This window comes from Hemicordylus capensis, chromosome 2, assembly GCF_027244095.1.
Source record: "Hemicordylus capensis ecotype Gifberg chromosome 2, rHemCap1.1.pri, whole genome shotgun sequence".
NCBI classification, from domain to species: domain Eukaryota; kingdom Metazoa; phylum Chordata; class Lepidosauria; order Squamata; family Cordylidae; genus Hemicordylus; species Hemicordylus capensis.
In genome coordinates, this window is record NC_069658.1 from 251,329,363 (window position 1) to 251,357,210 (window position 27,848).

A 27,848-nucleotide genomic window follows, 5' to 3' on the forward strand; every position below is an offset into this window, starting at 1 on the left:
AGGCATGCCAGTTTGTGCTGCACTCACTGCCCTAAAAGAAGCTAATTCTCCCAATTTCCCACATTGACCCTTCAAGTTCTCCCTCCATGTGTGATTTTGGATACAGTTTTGAGGGCTGCCTCTCTGTTCCTGGGCAAGGCAATAGTCGCACTGCCCCTTCTTTTGTTCTGTGTCCAGCACTGACATCTGATCTTTCTTTTCAGCACTTACAGGGAGAGGAACGCCAAGTCCTGATTCTCCAGCTAAGAGCTGTTTGGGTGGGAGAGACAGAGAGGAAAGCAAAACTCAGCCTGTTGGTATCCTGGTGTCTGAGCCATGGCTGCGTCCACCCCCAGGAAGAGGCTTAGGGATGAAATGACTTGCCCCATTTGCCTGGACTTTTTCACAGAACCGGTGATTCTTAAGTGTGGACAAAATTTCTGCCGAGCCTGCCTTGTCAACCACTGGGTGGCCTTACCTGGAAACAACAACACCTGTCCTCACTGCACAGAGAGAGTTCAGCAGAAGGACTTGAAGCCAAACAGGCAACTGGCCAATGTGGTTGAGATAGTCAAAGAGTTCTGGGTAGAGGGAAAGCAGGAAGCAGTAAAATGGACAGTCTGTGAGAGGCATCAGGAGCCTCAGAAGCATTTCTGCAAGGAGGATGGAGCCCCCATCTGTGCGGTGTGCAAACACTCCGAGGAGCACCAAACTCACAATGTGGTTCCTGTGGAAGAGGCTGCCCAGGAGTACAAGGTAGCAAGGGTGCAGGCAAAGTGAAAACTTGAGGAGTAACTCCTCACTTAAAATTGGGGAGGGGGAGAGGAAAGACTCTTGTGGGGTAGGGGAAGATATAGGTTGCTAGATTTGCACATCATTTAGTTTGTCTCTATCTGTTTCTTTCTTAATGAGTGTTTTGATATGTAGAAACACTAAACCTCTAAAAAGGAATCAAGCAGGAACTTTTATTTTATGTTTAGATTCAGATCAACAGGAGACTGAATATTCTGAAGAAGGAGAGATTAAAAATGGTGGAGTCTGAAGCAGAAAGAGAAAGAGAAAACGAAGACCTGCTTGTAAGTGTCACTGTTAGTGTCAAGTGAATAAGTACAATCCACTCAGTGCAAAATTGGAAGATTTATTTATTTATAAATTTCTGTCCCACTTTCTCCCAAATAAGATTTAGATTGTAAGCCCTTTGGGGACAGCTATCTATCTATCTATCTATCTATCTATCTATCTATCTATCTATCTAAACTGCTTTGGGAACTTTTGTTGAAAAGAAGTATATAAATATTTTTCATATACACCAAAGTGGGCTACAAAAATTGCAATAAATAACACATTATTCAAGAAAAACCACACATTCAGAAGAAATTGTACACCACCTAGCAATGTCTATATCAGGTGGTATAGAGATATAAATAAATTTAAGGTCACAGGGCAACCCTGTCAGAGGCTGAACTAAGTCTGCAAAACAAAAATAACCCTACCCAAACTTCATCTTTAGATTTTGTAAAGTGCAGACCATTAGAATTGCCACAACATTCCCTGTTTCATGCCTTGGCCTTTAGATTACCATCAGTTTGGATGATGATTTTAAAGTCAGTATTACGTTGGCTACTTTCCAGTCCTTTGGTATATGGGCTGATTTTAGGAATAAGCTGCACTTTTCTCTTAGAATAAGGGTTCCCAACCTTTTAAAACAAATGTACCCTTTCTGTTGCAAACCTTCAGCTCAGATACTCCTTAGAGATTATACACACACACACACACACACACACACACACACACACACGGTAAACGTGTCCTATTAATTTCAATAAGACTCCTTATGAATAGCTTAATCTGGATGTAGGCTGGCCAGTGACTGGAGTGGAGGAACTCAACTCGTAACAGTAACATATACATTTGTGTGTGTGCCCAAAGTTCTCAAAACGGCTTACATAGATATAAATAAATACATGTATACATAAAAACATAGATAAGTGTTAAACCTAGGGAGACAGGTTACTGTTGTACACTGTAATCAATCAATCAATCAATTACTGACTTACACCCACACTAAGTCACTCATAAGCAGCCTTACTGAAATCAATGGGCCAAGCTTTCTTGTCCCATTAATTTCAATGGAAGTACTCAGTGTTAATTTTCTAAAGCCTGTCAGTCAGGCTGAGGGGAGGGGCATGCTGAGTTTCAGCCCAGAGCCAGTCAGGAGTAGAGGAGGAGGGTCTTTGCACTCTCCCCTCCGCTTCTGTAGTGGACATTGCTGAGGATGTGTTGGCTGCAAGCCAGCAATCCTCAGATGGAGAACAAATAGCATGGCTACAGCCCAGAGAAGCAGGGGACTAGTTACGCCACCCACCCACCGCGCACCCGCCTTCAGATTCCCCTGTCTTGGATGATGGTGTATTCTTGTTCTGAATATGTGACTTGCCGCTGTCATCTTTCCATGTGTTTGTTTCAGAAGCAAACAAAAGCAGAGAAGGAGAAGACAGTGGCTGAGTTTGGGCAACTACACCTATTCCTGGAGGAACAAGAGCAACTTTTCCTGGCCAAGATGGAAGAGGTGGAGAAGGAGATTGCAAGAAGAAGGGCTGAGCATATTAACAGAGTCAGAGAGGAGCTCTCCTCCCTTACAAGTAGCATTCAGGAGATGGAGAAGATGTCTCAGCAGTCACCAGGTGAATTGCTGCAGGTAAGACTATTGTAGAAGCAGGCCAGCTGGTAGCCCTCTTCAAACATTTTATTGTACGAATGTCTGTGCACTTTATGTTTCTGTGTGAATGGTTGTGCCTGCATTCATTTTAAACCTGGATACAGGCCCTTCAAATGCTAGTACTATTACAGATAGGAGGTGTACTCCTGTCCCTATATTAAACATAATATATTGATTACTGTACCTGTGAACCAAACCAATTTTCATTTCTTTCTGTGTAATAAGTAAATGTCTTTATCCATGAACAAAAAATCTGTGCTGCGTTAAGCACATCCCCATGTTAATTCAAGTTCCAAAATACTGGGAAATTGTGTCGGTTTAGGGCCGTTCCCTTAACAGATGCCTTATTTAGGCAATATTGACTTGATCTGGTATGTTATGCTATAATTAGTTACAGCTTCATGACTGTCTTGGAGCTATATGTCTGTCAGCGGCAGAGTAGTACGGTCCAAATCATCTGTTCACTGGAATAGAGAGATGGAGTCTACACAACTGAAGCTCCCATTCTGTGTTACAAGTACCCAGCTGGCAACCAGTACCATCCACACAGAATGACAGAGTTGGGGGCTCTAGCATCAGGGCCCAGGTGCCATCCTCCCTGCGCCACTCTCCTGCAGAATGCAATGTGTGGTGTAGTGCATGGTGCTTTGCCCATAAGAACAGCCCTGCTGGATCAGGCCGAAGGATGCCCATCCAGCCCATCATCCTGTTTCACACAGTGGCCCACCAGATGCCGCTGGAAGCCACAGGCAGGAGTTGAGGGCATGCCCTCTCTCCTGCTGTTACTCCCATACTCCCTGCTATTACTCCCTGATGTGGCCGCCCCTCTTCCTTGGAACACTCTCCCCCCCCCCCGATTCATTCAGCTCCCTCCCTGGCTGCTTTTAAGGCCCTTCTTAACGCCTACCTGTTTCGCCAGGCGTTTGCCCTTTAATTTATTACTAGCCGACCCCGCACAGAGCATCTGTGCGCTCTTTGGGTCCAGCGGTTACCTCTCCCCCGCTTCTGCCCCAGTCTCTGCTTCCAGGCCCAGCCACCTCTCCTCCCCACTGCCACTTCTGTGCCCCCCCCACTTTCTTTCCTCCCTCCTGGGCCTTGCCTCCGCAGCTGGGCTGGGCTTGCCACCTCTGGCCTCCATGGCTGGGCCGCCGCCAAATGGAAGATGTCACTGCACAAAGTGCAGAGGAGGACAATTTACATTGGTTTGGACTCCAGATACCTTAAAGATACCTTGAATCTTCTTCAAACCAAATCTGCCAGCCCTGCTCCTCATGCTCATGACTTTGGGGACTCTTTCACATGGGCAGGGTCTTCTTTGGGACTGATTGCACACAGATTGTGGAATACCCTCCGAGAAGAGATCTTTCCTCTTTCTCCTGTTTTATTACAGACAACTAAAAATTCCCGTTGTTGTTCAGGCCTTTAATTAGCAAGCTGAATCACCGACAATGGTTACTATCCATTTGATTCATTGTGTACTTCTGTCTGTTTTGCTTTGTTTTAGTAGCTATTTTAATTATTTGTGATGCTTTTAATTTTTTATGCCTCACTCAGAGTCATTTGTTGAAGAGTAGCATAAAAATATACAGGCAGACAGATTCTATTGGTCTGTCTGTCTGTCTCAGCTGCTACATTTAAGTAGAAAATCCCTCACTACATTAACGGATGACTCCATTATATATTAAAGATTTTCTCAACCCTTTGGCAGGCACTGAATTCCCTCTTCTCTTTCTCTTTTGTCTCTAGAATATCGGAAGCACTTTGCAGAGGTAAGTGGATCCGACTCAGAGGTTCACCTAGGTAGTTTTGGAGCCTGGACCTAGAGGCCTTTGGAGCCACCCCCCTACCCTCACCCCTGCTGCAAGTTAAGTTAAGCATCATCCCCCTACACACACACCCTGTGACACACACAAACCGTGACACACACAGTATTTTTAACATGTGGGTTCTTGAGGGCATAAACAGCAACTGAACTCACAAGAATGTAATAATACAGAACAGGCATATTTATGCAAATATGCATTAGTCAAAACATTTCAACATGCAATTCAACATATTCCCATCCCACATATTCCCCCCATTCTGTCTCTAAAGCACCCGGCACAAGTCACAGTCGCACTTGGCCGCCCAGCATAATGGCGACCACACCGTCCAGGGCAGACTAAAAGGGATTTGGGGGCCCCCAGGGGATACCCGGTCTAGGGGTGAGATTGCCTCTGATCCCACTCCTTTCTCTTAATGCTTCATAATGCTGAAAAGACTCTAGATAGGATCTTTTAAACTTGTACCACATCTCTTCTCATCCTGAGGATTACATTCCCCTTTCCTTCTGCGGAACTTTGCTGAAGGCAACAGTCTCTCCCTCCTGAACCCAGTGTTAATATACTTTTGCTATTGCTACAAAACCAACGCAAATAAAACCAAAATGGAACCTCCCAGATATGCTTTGAAATTTAAAGAGTTTTGCCAGATAGTTAAGAGTGAATAGGGATAGTCTGAAATGAATTCCAAATGATATGCAGAGAATTCAGTAACTTAAGATCCAGAGTCTTCTTGGTAGGCCAGTGTCATGGCCAGGAACATAATACAGTTGGAGTGGGCCCTGGGAGAAGATGTGAAGATCGGGTGAGGCTTCTTGCACCCCATTCCACAATTCCTATCTGTTAGCATTCTTCCTCATGTCAACTCTTTGCTGGCTCTGATTCCTCCAACTATACTTCCTCCTTGGCCTCCATCCAGTCTCTCCATCTCTGGGCTGGCTCTCTGTATGAATGGGTTGGATGATACATTAACCTTGCTTCTCATAACTAGGTGTGAGGAGGAGTTGCCTACGAGTTCGGTGGCTTTCCCCCTTGAACTCAAGTGGAGCATTGTGGACATCTGCGATATACATAGCTTTCTGGAGGGCATCATGAAGGAATTTAAAGGTAATGAGGGATGGCTGTAAGATTTTATACCGAATCTTACATTGGCCTGGATGTGTTTATAAAGGTCTGCAGGTTATTTATTTTGCAGCATTAATAGGGCCATTACAATCGGAGAGCTGAGTGCCCCATAGAAAGAAATGGGGGGGGGCTATTTTTTGAAAACTCCCCTTCCCTCTGAAGCCGACTGTGCCTTCTGAAAATTACCCCTGCTAACTAGGCAAAGAGGCACCTTTTTAATGTGGTGATTCTCTTTATTTAGCAGGGGGAGAGTAACTGGCCCTATCCACCCCCAGCACAGTACCTCCAGTGACTGTTGCTGGTGTCTGTCTTATGTGTCTTTTTAGACTGTGAGCCCTTTGGGGACTGGGATCCATCTTATTTATTTTTTATTTCTCTGTGTTAACTGCCCTGAGCCATTTTTGGAGGGGCAGTATAGAAATCAAATCAAATCAATCAATAAATATGCCCCTAAGAGTTATGCAACCTGCATATTTCTTGAAGAAGAAAAGGAAATAAATCAGAGATATGGGAAGCTTCTGCAAGAGATGGTTCAGAATTTATGTGGTGCTTCAGTTAAAATAAGGAAACAATAGACACTATAGCGATGTCATCGGATGGATTATTTTTCTTACGAGTTTTGTTATACATAAGATAATTGGATGTTTAATCTGTTTCCTTTCATTTCTCAGAAAATTTGTCATCGGGACTTCAGCTGCAGAAAGGTAAATTCCGGTGACTGGTTGTGGGGTAAATTCAAAGAAGGGATGGGACTTGTCTTAAAGCCATCTGCTTGCATTTGACTGGTGTTCTGCATTTCTGTCCTGGAATCTCTGGATCTTGAAGTGGGTTCAGTACAGAGAATGGAAAAGAAGAATGAAGAAGGGATTCCATGTCTATCTATTTTTCTTTGTGACATTTGAAGTTAATGCTTTGACTGTATATAGACCAGGCCTGCTCAACTTTGGCCCCTCAGCTTTTTTTGGACTACCATAATCCCTAGCCAGAGTAGCCAGTAGCCAGGGATTGTGGGTCAATAACTGCATGAGGCCAACATCTGCAGGTAGAAGTTGTAGGCCAACATCTGCAGATTACAAATTTCCTTCTTAAAGCTATTTAAACATGGGAAAATCAACGTCTTATGGCAGCAATTTCCCTAAATTGTGTATAGAATGTAAACACATTCTTTTTTCTTTCCTGAACCTATTGCCAGTTGCCAAAGTTGAGCAGCCCTGATATCTAGTCCTTCTTAAAGCTGTTTGAATTTGGGGAAATATCTTTATTTTTACATTTATATCCCACTCTTCCTCCAAGAAGCCCAGAGCTGTGTACATAGTTTTGTTGATCCTCAGGACAACCCTGTGGGGTAGGTTAGGGTGAGAGAGAAGTGACCAGCCCAAAGCCACTGAGATATATGAACTCGGGTCTCCTAAGTCCTAGTCTAACACTGACCACTGCACCATGCTGGCTGCCATAAATATCTTAATCTACTGACTTGCCCCAGTGACTGACTTGCCCTGTGAATGTCCCTCCTGATAGCAGTGAAGACCGTTGAGACGACAAACCATCCCCTGTGGCCACCCCGTTCACACTTTTTAATGGCAGTGGAACTGTCAAGGCGGCATAATTCTTCTTCTCTGCTGCCTCTCTCCCACCAGCTTTCAGAAACCAAAGAACACTCTAGGTGCATTGTGGATGCTCTTGGGTTTTTTGCTTCTGTTTTTACTTAAGCTGCCTCAAATCTGGAAAGGGATCTCTCAAATACTTGTAATGCAGGTCATAGTTACAAGGAGGGAACTATTCTGCCTCTGTCTAGCCTATGACCAGCTTCTCCTGAGGCTTCAGGCAATCTCCCTGGCCAAATGTGGGGAAGGTCTGGAAGACAAATAGCACCAATCTTGAAAGGAGTTCAGGGAAATCCTATTGATGAGAAGGGGAATTCCTGTGAGGTGTCTCTAGGGCTAAGCTCCAGGTACAGGTCCTTCTTCCACCTGATCCTGCTTATCTTCTTCCCCTTCTGAAAACAGCCAATGTGACTCTGGATGCAGACACCGCTTATCCCGGACTTGCCGTGTCTGAGGATCGAAAAAGTGTGCAGAGGGGAGAGGAAGATCAAAATCTGCTAGACAATTCTGAGAAATTCCACTCAAGACCTTTTCTTTTGGGATGTGAGGGATTCACAGCAGGCAGACATTGCTGGGAAGTCACTGTGGGAAGTGAGAAACCCTGGGCTTTGGGGGTTGCTAGGATAACTTTGAGCAGAAAGGACAATTCGTATTATCCTGAGCTGGGGTTCTGGGCCATAGAGAGGAGGGAGCATTGTTTCTGGACCAGCGATTTCCCTTACCTTCCTATACCCTCAGATGCGAATCCAAAGAGAATCCGGGTGTCTTTGAACTATGCTGGGGGGGGACTGGCCTTTTTTGATGCGGACACGGCAGTCCTGCTCTTTTTCTTCTCAAAAGCCTCATTTTCCGGCGAGACCCTTCTCCCTATCTTTTGGGTGGGTGAAAATACCCAGCTGACACTCTCTCCCTGAGCAGCCAAAGAGTGGAGGGAGAGGAGAGAAACTCCACATCACTGCAAAGCATGTCTAGGAGGACGGTGCACATGACTGACATTATTGGGATCGACCTGATCCCAATCATGATTGAATTGGGGGCTCAATCCTAGGGGTGTTCTGGATCGTGTTGAGCTGATACAAAAGGTCAGCATCCTCAAAACTAACTCAGTCAAATGGAGTCTGCTTTCCCCTTCCTTTTTCTAGGGTTCCCCTTCTGCAGGTGGCTTTTTATTTATTTTTTTAAAGAGGCAATCCTACATTGACACTCATGATAGCAGATATATTTTAAGCAATGTCACAACTTTAAATAGGTATCACACTGGCCTACAGGGCTGCAGCCTCCATAAGCCAAATCCTGATTTCAGCTTCCCTGCCCTCCCAACTCCCACCAGCTGTTAAGACGTAAGCAAGCGAGCAAACAAACAGATCATCCCTACTATAATGTGGCTATTCAGGGAGGCTGAGGAGACATTCTAGGCAAAATTGTTCCAACTGGAGGCCAAATTGGCTGTCATTTACCAGTCTCTCTCTCTCTCAAATTATAAGTCTTTTATGCCGCTTTGAGTGACTGAAGGCATGGTGGGTGGCAGAGGTACTCTAACCCCTGGACTTCGGGGCCGAAGTCCAGGGCCTCCACAGCTCCTGGGGGCCCCCCAAACTCTAGTCTGTCCCGGGTAGTGTGCTCACCCGGATGAGTATGATGTTGCTTAATTTGTAGGGGAGGGGGCCTTCCAAAGTCCTTTAGGTCCAGGCTTCAAAATTATCTAGGTGTACCTCTGGGGGGGTGGGAATCCTGAGTGGGAGTGGTGGTTGGTTGGGCCAAGGTTATTTGGTTGGGTTGGGTCTGCACAACTTTGGTGGTCCAGGTGTTTATTGGACTACAACTCACATAATCTCTGATTTTTGGCCACTGTGGCTAGGGCTGATGGGTGTTGTAGTCAACAGCAGCCAGAGCACCAACGTTGTGCAGCCCTGCGTTAGATTACCTCCAGTCCGGGCTGTCCTTATAGCAGGACAAGCAGGTTGACTGCCCCAGGCAACTGCCTCTTTTAACCCTTATTAAAATTAACTGGAAGCGGGTCCCACAGTGGCTGATTTACCTCAGGCCCTGCACTCTGCCAGGGCTCTCTAAGGACAGCTCTGCCTCTCAATAAGCGGATCCAGCTGCTGATTTTCTTTAAACGGAGCTCTGTTTACTCCTTTGTATATCGTGTATAAACAAGCTTGTGGCTGTATACTTCTATTAAAATATTTCTCTTCTCTTTGCTCTGCTGTTTCTCTTCTGGCTACTCGTAAACTGGTCCCAGATTTATTCATGTGTTTATTTAAAGAACATTCTGTCTCACTTTTCTCGTTAAAAAAATCCTCAGGGTAGCTATTTTGCATGAAAATAAAAAGCAGGTTGATGCAGATTTATTTTTATATTTCTACCCCACTCTTCCTCCAAGGAGCCCAGAGTGTTGTAGATGGTTATGTTTATCCTCACAACAATCCTGTGAGGTCAGTTAGGCTGAGAGAGAGGAGACTGGCCCAGAATCACCCAGTGAGTTTCATGGCTGAACAGGAATTTGGGTCTCTCTGCTCCTAGTCCAACACTCTAATCACGGCATTAAGAACATTAATTTTTATTAACGTTAACAGCTTACAAAAAAATTTAAGATTACTTGACTAAATGAGAGAAAACCGCAATCAGAGAATACGTGAGATCAAATAAAAACAAACAAACTCAGCAGTGGCACCCAAACAATAACTGAGAGGGGAGGGAGAATGCTAGCCAAAACAAAAGTTTTAATAAGTAAAATACTGTACATACTGTAAAAAAGTAAAATATTGGCAAAGACAGAGCCAGTCATATTTGTTTGAGGAAGAAGTTCTTCAGGACTGCGGCAAGCACTGAGAAGACCCTCTTGTTAAGAGTAGATGTCATGTCAAGAGTACCTGTGAAGGAGGAGGAACATAGGAAGCTGCCATATTGGTCCATCTAGTTCAATATTGTCTACACAGAACTGGCAGTGTCTTCTCCAAGGTTACTGGCAGGAGACTCTCTCAGCCCTATCTTGGAGATGCTAGGGAGGGAATCTGGGACCTTCTACTCTTCCCAGAGTGGCCCCATCCTCTAAGGGGAGTATCTTGCAGTGCTCACTTGTAGACTCCCATTAAAATGCAAGCCAGGGCAGACCCTGCTTAGCAAAGGGGACAATTCATGCTTGCTGTCACAAGACCAGCTCTCCTCCCCTTCATGTGAAAGAGGCCTGTCTAAAAGTTATTATCAAATGGGTAGATTTATATGCAAGGACATAGTTCTTCAAATATCCTAGCCCCAAACAATTTAGGACTATCAGTTCAAAGCCAAAATCTTGAATTGCACCTGGAAACACAAATGGTAGTAGCCAGTGCAGTTGGGACAGGACAGGTGTTGTAGGTTGAAGACCCACTGTTGCTTCTGAGGAGGCTTTAAGGGCAGCCCCACATAAAGTGCTTTGCAGTAATCCAGCTGAGATTATGTCATGGAGACATTGATAGCTGTAGCCATAGGCGTAACTATAGGGGGGCGGGGGGGGGGCAAGTGCCCCAGGCGCCACTTGGCAGGGGGCGCCAAAAAGTGCCCCCGCCGATTTGCCGGGGAAAAAAATTTTCTTGATTTTTATTTTTGCTTTTTTGTGTGTGTGCAGAGCAGTCCCCCGGTCCCGGCGCCCCCCCCCCATTGGCATTGCTCATCCAGCACTGGGCGCCGCGGCGTCTTCATAGTCCAAGTCTCTGACTCTCACTCCCCGGCGCGCCCCGCCGCCCCGCCACCAGTCGCGCATGCATTGAGAGGAGGACACGCACCAGAGCAAAATTCCTGAACAACTCCCTCTTCTGAACAACTTCCTGAATGCCCGAACCAGTTCCCCTTTTTGCTCATTCAAGTCCTTCCTCCCCTATAATCTAACCACGTTTTAACTGAAAAGGTTCAGGGAGGGGGAGATGGGGGGATGTGGAACCTTGGGTTCCACATCCCCCCATCTCTCCCTTCCTGGACTTTTTCACTATGTAATGCAAGCTAATTTAATTATATGTCATCATCAAAATGGATTAGCTGTTTCAGCCCATCAGGAAAGTCTAAACCTCCACCGATTTAATTAACCAGACTGAAAATCAGATGAACAGAGAATGTTTTAATGAAAGGTGGTATATAAATTTAACAATAAGTAAAACTATCATTAGGAGCAATTAGCGATTACTTAAACATTGGTGCTGCCAAGCAATTTGTAAATAAAACTTGAAGCCCTTTGAAAATAAGCTGGAATTAATTGTAGGTTGGGCAGGGGGTGAAAGTATATACTTCTAAACATTTATTGTTAAATTTATATACCACCTTTCATTAAAAACAACCCCAAAGTGGTTTGGTTTTAGTCATGGATTTTAATTTTAATTGCTCTTTTTGTCAATGTGATGAAGATTAGTTAAATCTGAGTGGTCTTAGGCAACCAATGTTGCATCTGAAATGCCATTTCATTTTTTATTGTCATAAATACTCTCCAACCAATTTAAATAGCAAAGGTGTATATTATCGCTTTATTCAATTGCAGGGAATCTCAAAAAAGCAGGATTTGCAACTAAGGCAGTGCATATCTTCTCTAAAATGGCCCTTTTATAGTTTTTCTAACTTTGAAATGGTAACATAAAACAAAGCATAAATGCTTCCCCCTCCATTTGAAACCTTTTCTGGTGTAAATAGCGCGCGGTTTTGGAAAAGGGGAGTCTTTCTTTAACAGCGGGAGAATAAGGAGTCTTTAGCACTATCACCCTAGTCCCTCGAATTACTTTGGAGTCCTTGGTTTTCGTTTTGTTAAAATACAGTCACTCACAAGGGAAAGTCAGGAACAGAACCAGGGCGTGAGGGAGGGGCATCATAATCATAATAATCATCATTGCATCATAATTCTGATGTTTGAGATACAAGCCAACTTCACAGGGTTGTTGTGAGGAAAAACCTAAGTATGTAGTGCATTTTGAAATTTTTGGTAATTTTTAAAATAAAAGTTTTCTGAAACATGTGTGTCAGTCAGATGTATGTTGGGGGGGCGGCGGGGGGACGCGGCGGGGGTGGGTGCAATTTCAGTGCTTGCCCCGGGCGCCGTTTTCCCTAATTACGCCTCTGGCTGTAGCCAAGTCTGAATGAAGCAGAAATGGATGTGGTGAGCAACATAGCTGAAACGTGGTTAAAAAAAACAAACCCCGACCCGGCAGGTAGGTTATGCTGCTGTTACCGAAGCCTAAGTTTGCATTTGCTCTTTTAACAGCTGTGTCACACTGCTGGCTCATGTCGAACTTGTTGTCCACTAAGACACCTAGAGCCTTTCACATCCTTCTCCTTGTACATTGATTTTTCTTACTCACATGCAGGATTTTATGTTTCTCTCTGTTGGATTTCATCATCTTTTTTGTTACCTTGCAGTAAGTGCCATTCAGTACAATAGGGCTTACTTCCAAGTAGACATTGCAAGCATTGCACTGTATAGAGCCTTAGAAAAAGGTTATTCTGTGGTGAGATCGTGATTGCGATTAAGTATCAAGGAGGGAGCTATGGGCCCAGTCCCTGGACTTAACGATGCTCCAGTTGCCTGCTAGCCAACCCAAAATGCTAACTGGTTCCAAGATGGGCCTTTCAATATTGTCCAGCTTTGCCCGAATCTGTCAGAGCTAGGCCCAGGAAACAGTCTTAAGATGGCTGACCAGCCTACTTCTAGCTCTGAAGCTAAACAGGCCTAGGCAGAACCTGAACTTGAGGTCTCTTGGGACTCAAATGCAGTTGGATGGATGATGTGAGCAGAAATGGCTTCCTTCTCTTGTCTCTCTCACCCCTTCTCCTTTTCTCAATTCCAAAATAAATATAGAAAGATCAGCCCCCTTCCATTCAGTCATGGATAATGAGGAAGAAGAATGAGGGAATTCCAAATACTTTTTTGGTTTGTTTTAAAAATCCTTTGACTTTTGACCATAGGAATTGTTGTCCTGGACTAAACCCAATGTCCATCCAGTCAAATAATAGCTAGCCAGGTGCCTGTAGGAAGTTCTCAAGCAGGGCAAGAAGGCCACAGCACAACTCCTGTTGCTTATCTCCACCATCTGGTAGCCAGAGCAGGATGTTAAATAGCCACTCTCCCATTTTACTCAAGGTGGGAGCTTTATGCAGGCTGGAAAGTTTTATGCAGATTGGTTCATTTTCCTTTTAGTCAACCAGTCACTAATGTAGGGGCATGTTGGCTAATAAGGTATGTTCTGGGGACAGTAAATATTGTGTGTGGTGTTTAGAAGACTGCAAGGTGTGTTGCCTCTGAACATGGAGATTCCATTATTAATGAGGAAAGTGTGGTGTAGTGGTTAGAGTGCTGGACTGGAGACCCGTGTTCAAATCCCCATTCAGCCATGAGACTTGCTGGGTGACTCTGGGCTAGTCACCAGAGGCATATCTAGGGAAAACAGCGCCTAGGGCAAGCATTGAAATTGCACCCCCTGTCCAAACATCTGAACCCATCTTTCAGATAACTTTTCCATAATATCAGCGGGAAAATACAAGTCTGAAGGTCACATACAAGTCACATATCTGAATATGTGTACAGTGACACTCTCTCTCTCTCTCTCTCTCTCTCTCTCTCTCTCTCTCTCTATATATATATATATATATATATATATTTACCTGTAGCCTCTTCAGGGGGCTTTCTAAAGGCTGGGGGTGGTCTTCAAAGGTTCCCCCTTCCCCCTACTGGCCTCTAGGGCCTCACAGGGACCATTTAAGGATGTGCGGTGGCCATTTTTTAAAATAATTTTTTTTAAAAAATGGCAGCTTAAAAAAAATGGCCACCACAAATGCTCAAATGGCCTCTGTGAGGCCTGGTATGGCCTAGGGCCTCACAGAGGCCATTTGAGCATGCATGGTGGCCATTTTGTTTTCAGCAGCCTTTTAAAAAAAATAATTAAGATATGGCGCCCCCCTTCAAGTGGCGCCCGGGGCACGTGCCCTGCCTGCCCCACCCTAGATACGCCCCTGCTAGTCACTTCTCTCTCAGCCTAACCTACTTCACAGGGTTGTTGTGAGGAGAAATTTAAGTATGTAGTACACCGCTCTGGGCTCCTTAGAGGAAGAGTGAAATGTAAATAATAATAATAATTTATTGTGCCTAACAGCGCTTTTAAGACCTAGCCTTGAATTTTTCTTGTCTGCCTTGTTGGAAATATCAACATGTCTTATGGTGAGGAAGAAAAATTGCCCACCCTGTGCATGAGCAACACGATGCCTTTGCAGGGTCATTGCCACTGAGTGCATGCTATTTTCACTACATGTTTGAACAGTTAGGATGTTGGTCCTTGTTTTTTTTTCTTGTTCTAAGCTGCCTCAAATGGCAAGAGAAACAGCATGTAATATTGTGATGAATAATGGAAACTTGGTCATTGTTATGAGGGGATAATTATTTCTGCCCTTGACTAGTTTGCCAGCAGCTTTTCCTGAGGTTTCAGGCAATCTCCCTGTTCAAATGTGAATATAAGAACAGCCCTGCTAGGTCAAGCCCAACACCTATCTAGTCCAGCATCCTGTTTCACACAGTGGCCCACCAGATGCCTCTGGGAAACCCACAGGCAAGAGCTAAGGGCAGAGCCTCTCTCCTGCTGTTACTCCCTTACAACTTGCAACCAATATCAGAGCCATCTTGCCTCTTAGGCTGAAGGTGGCCTATAGCCCTCAGATTAATAGCCCTTGATTGACCTGTCCCCCATGAACTTTTCTAAACCCTTATTAAAGCCATCCAGGCTGTTGGCTGTCACCACATCTTGTGGCAGAGAATTTCATTGGTTAATTTTGTCTTGTGTGAAAAAGTACTTCCTTTGGTTAGTCCTAAATTTCTTGGCAATCAGATTCATGGGATGACCCCTGGTTCTAGTGTGATGAGAGAGGGAGAGCAATTTCTCTCTATCCACTTTCTCCATACCATGCAGGATTTTATAGACCTCTGTCATGTCTCCCCTCAGTCGTCTTTTCTCCTAAGCTAAAAAGCCCTGGGTGTTGTAGCCTTGCCTCGTATGAAGTGCTTGTAGGTTCAGGATGCGAGTATCTTTCCTAGCTGAACCTGCTTTTTCCCCCCTCCCCTCTCCCAATACAGCAAATATTACTCTGGACCCAGACACAGCTCACCCGAAAGTCATCCTTTCGGAGGATCATAAAAGCATGAGATGGGGAAGCGAATGGCAAAGTCTGCCCAACAATCCGAATAGATTCACCAACCATTGTCTTGTGCTGGGGTGTGAGGGATTCACCGCAGGCAGACATGGCTGGGAAATCACCGTGGGGAGTGAGGAAGGATGGGCTGTGGGGGTTGCCAGGAAGTCTGTGAGTAGAGAGGCGGTTAATGGTCTGTTTTTCCATGCCGATGAAGGGGTTTGGGCTGTGGGGAAGTTGAGAGGTGCAGGTTGGTTTTCCAGTGACTTTGATTCCCCTCCGCTACTGAGTGCAAAGATCAAGAGGATCCACGTGTCTTTGAACTATGATGCAGGGCGGGTAGCCTTCTATGATGCTGACTCTGGAGCCTCGCTCTTTGTCTTCTCGGGAGCCTCGTTCTGTGGAGAGACCCTTCTCCCTTTATTTATGGTGGATGTAGGTGCTTCCCTGACTCTCTCTCCCTGAAGCAGCCAAAGAGTGGAGACAGATGGAGATCAACTCAACATTGCTTCAAGGCATGTATATAAGAACATCAGAGCAGCCCTGCTGCATCAGGCCGGAGGCCTATCTAGTCCAGCATCCTGTTTCACGCAGTGGCCCACTACTGTGAAACAGTATGCTGGACTAGACACAGCCACTTTCCCAAGCCTGTGAGGGAGAGGTTTTCTTATGGCTGGAGAGAAGCTGGATTGAAACAGCACTGCCTAGACAGTTGTTATGTCAATCTTTAAAGAACTTCCTGCTTCCTGAAGGAGGGATATGCACAGATCTTATTGGCCAGCCCTTGTGTCGGTCATGATGAATTAACTTGCCCTTCTCAGTGCAGGGCTAAACACAGCCCTGCTTGGCTGGCCTTGGTGTCAATAGCCCCTGGTGGCGCAGTGGTAAAACTGCCGCCCTGTAACCAGAAGGTTACAAGTTCGATCCTGACCAGGGGCTCAAGGTTGACTCAGCCTTCCATCCTTTCGAGGTCAGTAAAATGAGTACCCAGAATGTTGGGGGGCAATATGCTAAATCATTGTAAACCGCTTAGAGAGCTCCGGCTATAGAGCGGTATATAAATGTAAGTGCTATTGCTATTGCTAAGTGCTAATAAGGAAGCCACATCTCGCCCCTCCACTGAGCCAATTTCAAAGTGCATGAAGTGGCTGGTCATCATACCAGGTGCTTACAGGGAGGGGAACAAAACTATTCTTAGGAAACTATCAGTACAGGGGTCATAGAGGCAGAGATAAACAGGAAAGAGAAGTCATCTCTAACAATCTCTACTCCCAATGCCCTTAGTGGTCATTAGGGTTACTGGTGCAGAAGGTCGATGCCATCTGGAGCTGGATCTCCAATACTTCCCAGGCCCTTTATTCTCTGAATCAGCAAGATCCATTAAAAGTAACCATTGTTGGCCAAGAGCCCTGCTTTAAAGGCAGTCACTCTCTCCAAATGTCATAGTGCTCTGGAAACACTCTTCCAAATGAAACCAGTTCCTTCCCATCTCTGGCTGCTTTTTAAGCAACTTTTCAAAACACACCTGTGTTACCAAGCTTTTCGTTTGTAATGTTTTATTGATCGCTATTTTAATTTGTCTTATATGATTTTAAGTGTTAACCGTTGTTAGGTTTTAATTGTAAACCACCCAGAGATTTTATATGGGGCAGTATATAAATGCAATAAATAAATAATGGACTCTGTTTCCCTTTCTTTTCTAGAGTTCCCCTTTCCCTCTGCAGGTTTTTTGTTTTTAAAGAGGTAGCAATATATTGACACTTGCAATAGCCGATCTGCTTAAAACCATGTCAGAACTCTAAAGAGGCATCACACTGGTCAAGAAGGCTACAGCTTCCATCGCCTTTCTTCCTGTTCTCAGCTGCCCTTCCCTCCTGCCCAGGGGCATAGCTATAATTGAACAATGGAGGACAAATGTCCTTGGGGCCCAGAATAAGGAGGGCCCTAGAGCTGGGAAGCAGCCCCACTCTTCACTCTCCCATCCCACCTTTCGGTCTCGGTGACAAGCTGCTGGCTCCTGATTGGAGTGTGGGCAGTGTATGGTATTATTTGCACAGGAGCACAAGAAAGGGCATGTTGAAACCATTTTAGTTTATTTGTTTGTTTTTTTTAACGTTTATATCCCGCTCTTCTTCCATAGAGCCCATAGCAGTGCACATGGTTATGTTTGTCCTCACAACAACTGTGTGAGGTAGGTTAGGCTGAGGGATATGTAACTGGCCCAGAGTCATCCAGTTAGGTTTTTTTTTCCAGGTAAGAAAAACAGGAGGAGGAGGAGATACAGCTACAGTTGCACTCCAAAGCGACGAAAGTCACTTCTCTAAACGATTATTGACTGATCAGAAGAAACAGAAATATTGCTAGGTCAGAATTATATTTCAATGCCACTTGGAATTAAAAGATCTCACCAGAAGCAGCCGCAATCCTCCACCACAGGATGATGAAAACTGAGGGTTTTGTCTGCTGCTCCACGTGGCACTCAATCTCCCACAGCTTTCAAAAGTACAGCCAGGCACGGTTCTGGTCTTTACCAGTCACCTTTACCCAGGAACCTAAATGACAGCTACTACAGCTGTTCCTCCTCCTTCCTCCCACATTCCCAGGAGAGGCATGATGGCACCCGCCCTTCCTGCTCCTGCCTAGTATGCCTGAAGAAGTTCTGACAACAAGAAATGTGTGTGGGGCAACTATAGTCTTGTCTCCTTTGGATTCTCAAACTTGGGCCACAGGACGCTGTTGGACTGCAACTCCCATCATCCCCAGTCACAATGGCCTTTGGCCATTTGTCGTCCAACAGCATCTGGGGACCTAAGTTTGAGAATCCCTCAGATTTAGGACTGCAGAAGGCAAAAGCCATGTTTTTTTCTCAGTTCTGCTGCTTCCAGACTGATCAGACCTAAAACAGCCTCAGCCAGAGAGCTATGGATCCCCCTTCCCAAGACAGGCACATTGTTGTATCAACCCACTTTGCAGTGGATCTGCTTCTACCTCGTGGGCAGGTTCCAGATGGTGTGCCTTGGAGTCTGTTGTTCTTCAAAATCTGAACTTTTGTGTGGTGTACCTCAAAGCTCCATTTTGTCTCCAATGTTGTTTGACATCTACACGAAACTGCTGGGATAGATCATCAGGAGATCTGGTGCAGAGTGATATCAGTGTGCTGATGACCCAAATCTATTTCTCCATGTCAGCATCATCAGGAGAAGGCCTAACCTCCCTAAGATGGAGGATGAGGGACAACAAACTGAGACTGAATCCAGATAAGATGGAGGAACTTATTGTGCAGGGTCAGAACTCAGGAGACAATTTTTATCTGCCAGTTCTGAATGGGGCTACACTTTCCCAGAAGGAACAAGTACGCAGTCTGGGGGGTGCTTCTGGATCCAAGCCTCTCCCTGGTGTCCCAGCTTTAGGCAGTGGCCATAGGTGCTTTCTATTAGCTTCGGCTGATAAGCCAGCAGCAATCATTTGTTGAGATAAACAACCTCAGAAAGTTGGTACATCTGCTGGTAACCTCCAGACTGGACTACTGCAATGAGCTCTATGAGGGGCTGCCTTTGTTTGTAGTCCAGAAATTTCAGTTGGTCCAGAATGCAGCAGCCAGGTTGGTCTCTGGGTCATCTCTGAAAGATTACTCCAGTATTGAAAGAGCGACACTGACTGCCGATACATTTTCGGGCAAAATACAAGGTGCTGGTTATAATCTATAAAGCCCTAAATGGCTTAGGCCCTGGATATTTGAGAACGTCTTCATTGCCATGAGCCCCACCACCCATAGAGATCATCTGGAGAGGCCTTCTCCCTTGCTGCCCTGAGGCTTAGAATGTACTTCCTGCTAAAATAAGAGCTTCCCCATCTCTGACAACTTTTTAAAAGGTAGTCAGGGAACATTTGTTCATCCAGGCTTTTAATTAGATACTGTTTTAATTGTTTTTTTAAACATTGTTTTAAATTTTAAATTATTGTAGTTTTTAAACCTTTTTATTTTGTTGTAGTTTGTATTATTTTATTGTAGACTGCCCGGACACTTAAGTTTTGGACAGTATACAGATACATCAAATCAATCAATCAATCAATCAATCAATCAATCTTACTGCTGGCTCAGCCCAACAAGAGGAGTGGCCATCACTCTTCTTTCCCACTTCCTTGTTACATCATCGCTGCTGCTGCTAGCCAAGCTAGGTGACTCTTGCTCCTCCTTCCTACCTCACTGCAGTGGTGGAAAAGGAAAACAGAACAAGTTGTTCTGGTAAGAACTAATCTGCCTACTTTCCTTTCACTATAATCTTAACTGAGGTTTACCATCCTCACAAGTTAGCCCATTTGCACCTCAAAGATTCATGCATCCGCCATCTTGAATCAGGGTAGATAACATCATCATAAACTACACCATTGAGGTGTCCCTATACGTCCCTGCAGCAGTAGCAAATTTGGTTCAAATCGGATAGGCGGTTCACAAGTTATCCCCCTTGTACCTCAAACGTTCACACTCCTGCCGTCTTGAATTGGGGTGGATGACATCATCACAAACTATGCCCTTGAGGTGCCCCTATGTGTCACTCATTACAGCTGTACCAAATTTGGTTCAAACTGGTTAAATGGTTCACAAGTTAGTCCACTTAAAGTAAAGGTAAAGTGTGCCGTCAAGTCGATTTTTACTCCTGGCACCTACAGAGCCCTGTGGTAGAATACAGGAGGGGTTTACCATTGCCTCTTCCCATGCAGTATGAGATGATGCCTTCCAGCAACTTCCTATATCGCTGTTGCCTGATATAGGTGTTTTCACGAGTCGAACCGGCAACCTTCTGCTTGTTAGTCAAGCATTTCCCCGCTGCGCAACTTACTATGGGCTTACTTGGGGCGGGGGCGGGGGGGAGAGAGAGACTGAAACTGAAGGCCAGGAAATTTAGGACTAACAGAAAGAAGTACTTTAATTAATCTATGGAATTCTCTGCCAGGGGGTGTGGTGACAGCCACCTACCTGGATGGCTTTAAGAAGGGTTTAGATAAATTCATGAAGGACAAGTTTATCAGTAGCTCCTAGTCTAAAGGCCACCTCCAGCCTCAGAGGTAAGATGCCTCTAAATACCAGTTGCAGGGGAGCATCAGCAAGAGAAAAGACATGCCCTCCGCTCTTGCCTGTGGGCTTCCTGGAGGCATCTGGTGGGCCATCTGGGGAAACAGGGTGCTGCACTGGATTCAGCAGGGTTGTTCTTAAGTTCTTACGCAGGCCAGAGCTGCTGGAGGCCTAGTACCATTGAAAATAGCATCAGCATTTCATTTAAATATTTAAATCAATATGGAAAGCTAAATATAGCCCGCAAGGATGTCACTCAAATGAGAGGGACACACATGGGCTATTTTCAGCTTTACAGTACATGAGCCCCTGCCACACAACTGAGCAGCACTGGATGGTCATTTAAAAAGGGCCAGCAGCTCTGCCCTCCCCACTAACAACTGCTACTATATTCTGTTGTTTTCACTCGTATTTGATATTGTAATATCAGGGGTTTCTTGGAAAGCTGCCTTGATTTTTTTGTTTAAAAAGTGAGGCATAATTTTTTTGCAAAAAATAAACATACACTATTAACGTGCTTTTAATTTTCATGCAAAATAGCTGCCTGAGGACTCTTATAAGATAAAATTGTGGATTTTTTTTTTTAAAGAAACAAATGAATGAACCTGGGATCAGTTTACTAATGAGCCAGAAGAGAGACACAAGAGCAACAGGAACATAAGCCTTTTAATACAAGTACACATCTCCATGCATTCAAAACATGCTCACAAAAATTATACAAAGGAATACACAGACCTTTAAAAAAAATCAGTGTTGGATCTGCTTACATGGTAACTGAAAATCATCCTGCAGAATAGTTCTTTAAGTGAGAAGGGCCCCACTTGGAATAACCCCCCCGGATTGGCTGGGTCTAGTCACCAGCACCCCCAATCAGGAACTCCCTTTCTGTCACTGGAAGCTGCATAAGAGACTCCTACTTGGAAGAGACTCTGGAAAATGACAAAGAAATCGGCCACTTTGAAGAGAACAATTTTACCTAGACTGTTACATCAGCCTCCCTCAGTAGCAACAATGAAGGAGGTACTTTTGCAGCTTTACAGCTGGTGTGAGTCAGCAGCAGTAGGACAGGGCAGGAGATGGGGCATAGTAAGGTGGAGGTGGGCCCTGGGACAAGAGGTGAAGGTGGGGCCCCCTGGGTGAGTTGTCTTCTCCTCCTCCCTCCTGCACTTGTCTTTGTTGCAGAAGACCTTTATGGACATGATGGAAAGAGCCAGTGTGGTGTAGTGGTTAGTGTTGGACCAGGACCAGGGAGACCTGAGCCATGATGTAAGGACTCTGTAGTGCCTAGGCTTCCCTCCCTCTAAAGAGTTAACAGGAAGTGAAGCCTGTCTTGACTGAGGCTGGTGAACTGCAGGGCTCAGCCAATCAGCACACCAGGGGACAGGGGTGTGTGACCTAGATAGCTGTTGCCAGGAGGTTGGAAGGAGGGATTTCTTTGTTGGAAGAAGCCTGGCTGGAGGTGCACAGGAGGACATGTGGCCATGGAGATTGGCTGCAGCAGGATCACTGTAAACCTGGGAAGACAGGAGGCTTGAATTCTCATCAGGAGCTTGGTGAGTTCAGGGAAACGGGAAGTTTAGTTGATCTGAGTTCTGGCTGCTTGTCCATTTCAGTATCGGGGATTGTGGGGTTAGTGACCATCCGCTTTAAGCAATATGGGTGAAGAACTCAACGAACCAATTAAAGGTGCCTCTTGATTCAGCCCTGGTGGTCTTCTTGTGCTGGGATAGGGGGCGATTAACTGCAGGAAGAAAATGCGGGCAGAGAAGTGTGGAATTTGGATTTTTGTTTTTTTAAAACAAACTTTTTCTATATCCCGCTTTTCCTCCAAGGAGCCCAGAGCGGTGTACTATATATTTCGGCCCTGGTGGTCTTCCTGTGCTGGGATGGGGGGTGGGGGGTGGGATTCCCTGCAGGCAGAAAATGCGGGCAGAGAAGTGTGGAAAGTGAGGCAATGTCCCCCTGGACATTGCCAAAATATCTGTGAGGAGAAAGGGCAAATTCATCGCTTGTCCTGGGGAAGTGATTGGGGCAGTGGGGAAGTGGAATAATGGTGGGTCGTCGGTCTTCTCCATCTCCCTCATCTGCCGCATGGCCGTCTGAAAAAGGGGTCGGGGGGGAGCAGTCCCCTAGTGTCCGGCTGCTGCCGCCGCCAGTCGGCCCAGTGCTGCTCCTTTTCTCTTCCTAGATAGCAGCAGCCGCAGCGTGGTTTCCCTTTTCGCCTTCGCTTTCGTTTTGCTGCTGTGCTGAGGAGGACCAATGGGTTTCCGGCGGACTGGTTGAGCCAGTCTCCCGGATGAGGCACGCGGCTTCTCCTGGGAAGGAGGGCGTGGGCGAGGAGCAATAGCCGCTCGTCTGGCTGGGCTGAGCCAGCAGCCAGGGGGGTTGAGGAGGACTGGCGGACCCTTGAGTGACGCATCTCCGGCAGATCAAGATCTATTGCGCCTCCCAGCTCCAGGAGAGTGAGGAGGCTGTTTCCCTCGGGCTATTCCTGGCTGCTGATCTGTAACCAGACCTGTTTAGTTTCAGGCAAGGATAAGTGGGGGTTTTGTCCCCTCTCACCCCGAACTTCCTGATAAGATTATTTGCAGCCATGTTTATATCCCCTGAACTGCTGGCGCCGGAATCTGCGAGAGAGCAGACAAAACCATAGCTTCGTCCCGCCACCTCCTCTTATCAAGGCTTAATCTGCAATGCAGGCTAGACGTGATCCCAAAGGGCTGATGATGACACCCCTTCCTGGAAAGGAGGGGCGCGGGGTGCGGGGTGGGAGCATATGCGGGGAGGAAGAGTAGAATAAATAAAAATATCATCCTCAGTTTTCCTGTAGCTAGAGAAATGTCAGGGAAGGAACTGGAGGTGCAAAGCAGTTTAGGGTGGCTCAAGAGGAACTATTTTTCCAGAATGCAGCTACCTTCCAACCACATATTTATTTATTATTTATTTTGCATTTATATCCCGCTCTTCCACCTAGGAGCCCAGAGTGGTGTGCATGGTTACAGCAAGCTGAGAGATCAATGACTGGCCCAGAGTCACCCAATGAATTTCATGGCTGAATGGGGATTTGAACTTGGGTCTCCCCAGTCCTAATCCAACACTCCAAGCACTACACCCTGTCAGTCTGATTCCTTTACTGGTCACCCATTTCAACATGTCATGTCAGATGTTCTCTTTATATAATGCCATGGTACCATATATGTACCAACCTCTTAGAGTTATCTCTTGTTTGGGCTCAGGAAGTTTTGAAAGTTTGCTTCAGCCACAGGCCATTGCACATGGCATGTTCTATTGCTGTTCCAGATCTCTTCCCCACACTGTTCTCAGAACCTCTATGCTTTGAGCACTTCCTGCCCCAGTGGGGTAGTTACAAATGCAGGTGTGCTCCATGACAGCCCCGTAACCACACCCACTCTGTCGGCCATGCCCCATAGCCATGCCCAATCAAATGGCCACATTCTGCACTTAGGAACATAGGAAGCTGCTGCCTTCTCCTGAGTCGGACCATTGGTCCATCTAACTCAGTATTGTCTACCCAGACTGGCAGTGGCTCCTTCAAGCTTGCAGGCAGGAGTCTCTCAGCCCTATCTTGTAGATTCCCTGGAGGGAAACTTGGAACCTTCTGCATACTAACATGCAGATACTCTTCTCAAAGCAGCCCCATCCCCTAAGGGGAATATCTTAGTGCTCACGTGTAGTCTCCCATTCAAATACAAACCAGGATGAGCCCTGCTTAGCAAAGTGGACTATTCATGCTTGCTACCACAAGACCAGCTCTCCTTCCTCAGATGCAATAATTGCGTGGCAGGGTGGGGCGGGTTCTGTTAAAGAAGTCCTTCCTTAATCTTACAGAGCTTGAGCCTCATGTGGTTATTCACTCAGGAGAGCAGTTGGGATTGTCATCCACAAAGGGTGCAGGATACTCCTGGAGGATACTCCTTGTAGTAGAGTACAGGAAGAATGGAAATAAAATCAGCTGTAGTCTGATTTTCAGTTATATATTTAATGATTTAAGAAACAGTTGGAATAAGCCAGAGCAGCATATTATTTCCATTTGGAAAGCAAAGGGCTTTGAGTCCTTGCTTCTGAGACCCTGCAGCAAAAACCAACCAACAAACCAGGACTGTGCCCCTGCCCATCCCTGCAGCACTATACCACTGTCTCTGCAAGAAGAATTAATATAAATCTGACAACAGATCCTTGCCTGTTTGTAGTTTAACCAGAAGTGCCATTATTTCCTAATTTGTACAAGGTATGGTAGCTTGCTGTTTAATTGATCCATTTGATTTAAAGCGCAAAACTGGTTGACTCTCAAGCCAGCTTTTCCGGGTATCTTGATTCTGAAATTTGAAAGCTGGAAATTAGGAGTGGGTTTTCATAAAGATCCCTTATTCAATACAGTTTGGATCTCTGGTGGAAAAATAGTTTTGGATTTCACACAAATCCCCCCCCAAATCCCCCTCAACTGTGCCTTCAGAGTCGAAGTTCCTCATCCATGCATGTGATTTTGAACCCAAGACAGTTCTAAGGGTTGCCTCTCTGTTCCTGTAGAAGCTGCATGCACGCCCCCTCCTTCTATTCTGTATCCAGCACCCAAATCTGTTCTTTCTCTTCAGCACTTACAGGGAGAGGAACACCCAGTCCTGGGACTCCAGCTAAGAAGAGCTGATTGAGGGAGAGAGGCAGAGAAGGAAGTGAAACTCAGCCTGTTGGCATCCCATCTTCAATCAGCCTGGTTTTACAGATCAAGTTTAATTTGTTATAACAGCACAGAGAGATTTCGGTGGCCAATCAAGATACCTCCAAACCCTGCTGGCGGGAAAACATGAACTGAAAGCTTCCGCAGTGCGCAAAATGAGACAATCTGTCCCTGTGCATCAGGTGCAGAGCCCTGGTGCACAGGTTAGGATAACAGCCCAACTAGATAGTCAATGAATCGGGGATAGTCAGTGAATCGGGCCATTCGTGATATGACGTGGGACTTTGCACCCGCGTAACTGACAGACACAGCGATTTCGTGGGCCATATTTCAAACTGACAGCAACCTTCCCTGGAGGGGCGCCTTGTCCCTGTGTGTGGGCTGTGTTGGACTTTTCCTGGGGTGCTCACTGCATGGGTTTTAAGCCTCTGCATTCATGTGAGTGGGGTATAGCTCCGGCTTTAGTCCACTTTGTGTAGGAAGTTTTTCCTTGTGTTAGGCTATACTCTGGGTTGGAGGTCATTTTAGCGCAATTGCACCACGACTCGAAAAAATGGCAGCCAGAAAGGGGCAGTATTGGCTCTTGGAGGAGGTGGAGAGCATGCTTGTTCTCCTGCCCCAGCAGAAAAGACATGCCCCATAGTTCATGGGCAGCTCCTGTCTCCATCTTCATGAAGGTGCTTCGGGAACTTGGGCACTGAGGATCCCACAGGACCTTGGCGCTGATCAGGTCAAAAGGCTCAAGGCCTCTTTTTATGATGCCCTCCAGGGCTTCCAAGGCAAGCCAGCAGCAGCCTGCTGTCCCTCTGACTGTCCTGCCATGAGGCCGTTGTGGGAGCTGGCCGGGAAGCCTAGCTGGGAGTATAGGTGCCCTGAAAGTAAGTCTGATTTTGAAAGTAATTTGGAAGTGAATTCAGTTCCATCCATCACACGTGTGCCTTCCCCCTTCCTCAGCCCTGACCCGCCCTCTCTCTCTCCCTACCCCCAAACCTTCCCCACTGCAAGACCCCAGTGCCCCAGTAGAACACAAAAACACAGCATAAAAGACCAAAAATACCTAAATATGATTTCAGTCTAGCACTGAAAATAAGAGTTGAATTTTTTTAGTGGATTTCATACCCTTCCATTTCTGTGTTTTCTATGTATTATCGTATAGTCAATAGTTGAGCTTCCTAATGGTGACATTATATTTTGTATCTATTAATATAGAATATATATAAATGTTTCTGCTTTCTATCGGGTGCCTCCAATTTGCTGCTAATTCTAAACCAGTACTTCACCACCTGCGCCATAGTCCTTTCCTCCAGGGTCTTCTTGATGTGCAGGGAATATTGCCTGCATTGTCTTTATCCACCACAGATGTGCAGCGGTGCAGGTGGGAAGTGGAGGCTGCAGAGGAGGGTGCAGGACCGGCCCCCTACCCAGATGAGGGGCAGGAGGAGGGGGAATCACTGCTCTCAGAGGGGTCAGAGTCTGGTAGGCTGGCTGTGCTCTTAATTAATTTTAGTAATTCTAAAATTTATATCCCGCTCTTCCTCCAAGGAGCCTGAAGCGATGTACATGGCTATTCTTAACCTCACAGGAACGCTGTGAGGTAGGTTATGTTGAGAGAGAAGTGACTGGCCCAGAGCAACCCAGTGAGTTTCCTCTTTGCGTGTCCTAGTGTGCATGTCTGGGGGCAATGGTGTCTGTGGCAAGGGGCAACTTTTGGTTCCACCCTGGAAATCCTGCTTCTCCCTCAGGAATGGCCGGGGAAGTAGGACGTGTCTGGGGGACAGAATGTTTGTGCTTTGGGGGAGGGGGAATGCTGTGCCCTCGCACGGTAGCTTGGAGGGGTGGCTCTACGCTCTTCTTTGTTATTTCTGAGGTGTCTTAATGTTCCGCTTCTTTTTGCAGCTGCGGGCGTGCAGCAGTAGCAGGCCACAGTGGGCGCATCTGGCAGTGGAGAGTCCAATGAGGACTCCGTGCTCTGCATCCAGCAGCTGAAGGCACGAGTGGCCACCCTGGAGAATGGTATTTATGCTGCTGAGAACCACTCCTTCCGCGTGTGGCCCCACATGTGCCCCCCTCCCCCATTTGCATGTGACTCTCAACTGCGCTCTTTCCCTCTCAGATCGTGCGGAGTGGGGGCCATGACAGAACTACTTGTGCTCTACTTCTCATTTTCAGATATTGAGGGACCGACGTGTGCAGCAGACAGTGGACTGATACTTTGAGGAGATGGAGGTGAGCTTCCAGGCTGCAGAGGAAGGTTGCCAAGGGCACCCCATTACAGCTGGCTGCGAACCTCCTCAGCCTCTTGCATAGCCTGAACCATACGGGCATTTCCCACAAAGTGGCCTCCGATAATGCCTTCTCACTCTTGTTTTGCTCCAGCCTCTGGAGCCCAACCTTCAAGAGCAAGTGACGGCCCTAATTCAGCCATGCCTCCAAGAGGTGCAGGCCGAGATTGCTGCCTTCGGAGACGGTGCACCACCTCTATGAGGCCTGTGTCCTGGACAGATAGGTGAGCAGTGTTCAATTTCAACCAAACTTCATCCCATCTCTGTCTGTCGCTCACAAGCTGCTCTAAAATCTCTCTATTTCTGTCTCTTGCAGTGCACTGTTCACCAGCCACCAAACCCCTGGGGGACTTTATTTTCACTGTAGTTTAGGGCAGCCGTAAGTCCCGATTTTTAATATTTTTTTTTGTTTC

At 46.1% G+C, this 27,848-nt stretch overlaps 1 protein-coding gene and 1 long non-coding RNA gene across 2 annotated transcripts; both read left to right on the plus strand.

The window, feature by feature from the left end:
• The first annotated feature begins 315 nt into the window (after positions 1–315).
• On the plus strand, positions 316–27,637 carry LOC128343936 (E3 ubiquitin-protein ligase TRIM41-like). The gene is made up of 8 exons (XM_053293372.1): positions 316–735; positions 960–1,055; positions 2,447–2,677; positions 4,445–4,467; positions 5,510–5,625; positions 6,315–6,347; positions 15,601–15,818; positions 27,530–27,637. Exons 1-8 carry the CDS (start codon positions 316–318, stop codon positions 27,635–27,637), a joined length of 1,245 nt encoding a protein of 414 aa, XP_053149347.1.
• Positions 2,550–5,630, plus strand: LOC128343145 (uncharacterized). Its single transcript, XR_008315353.1, has 3 exons — positions 2,550–2,677; positions 4,445–4,467; positions 5,510–5,630. It is a non-coding gene; the product is annotated as an uncharacterized LOC128343145 (long non-coding RNA).
• Positions 27,638–27,848: the final 211 nt, after the last annotated feature.

Excerpts from the sequence above, each read along its gene's own strand:
- LOC128343936 (XM_053293372.1), top strand. The coding sequence starts at position 316 with ATGGCTGCGTCCACCCCCAGGAAGAGGCTTAGGGATGAAATGACTTGC. Across the intron at positions 4,468-5,509 it reads ATCGGAAGCACTTTGCAGAG|GTGTGAGGAGGAGTTGCCTA; the intron begins GTAAGTGGATCC and ends TCTCATAACTAG. Across the intron at positions 6,348-15,600 it reads GGGACTTCAGCTGCAGAAAG|GGGTTTGGGCTGTGGGGAAG; the intron begins GTAAATTCCGGT and ends ATGCCGATGAAG.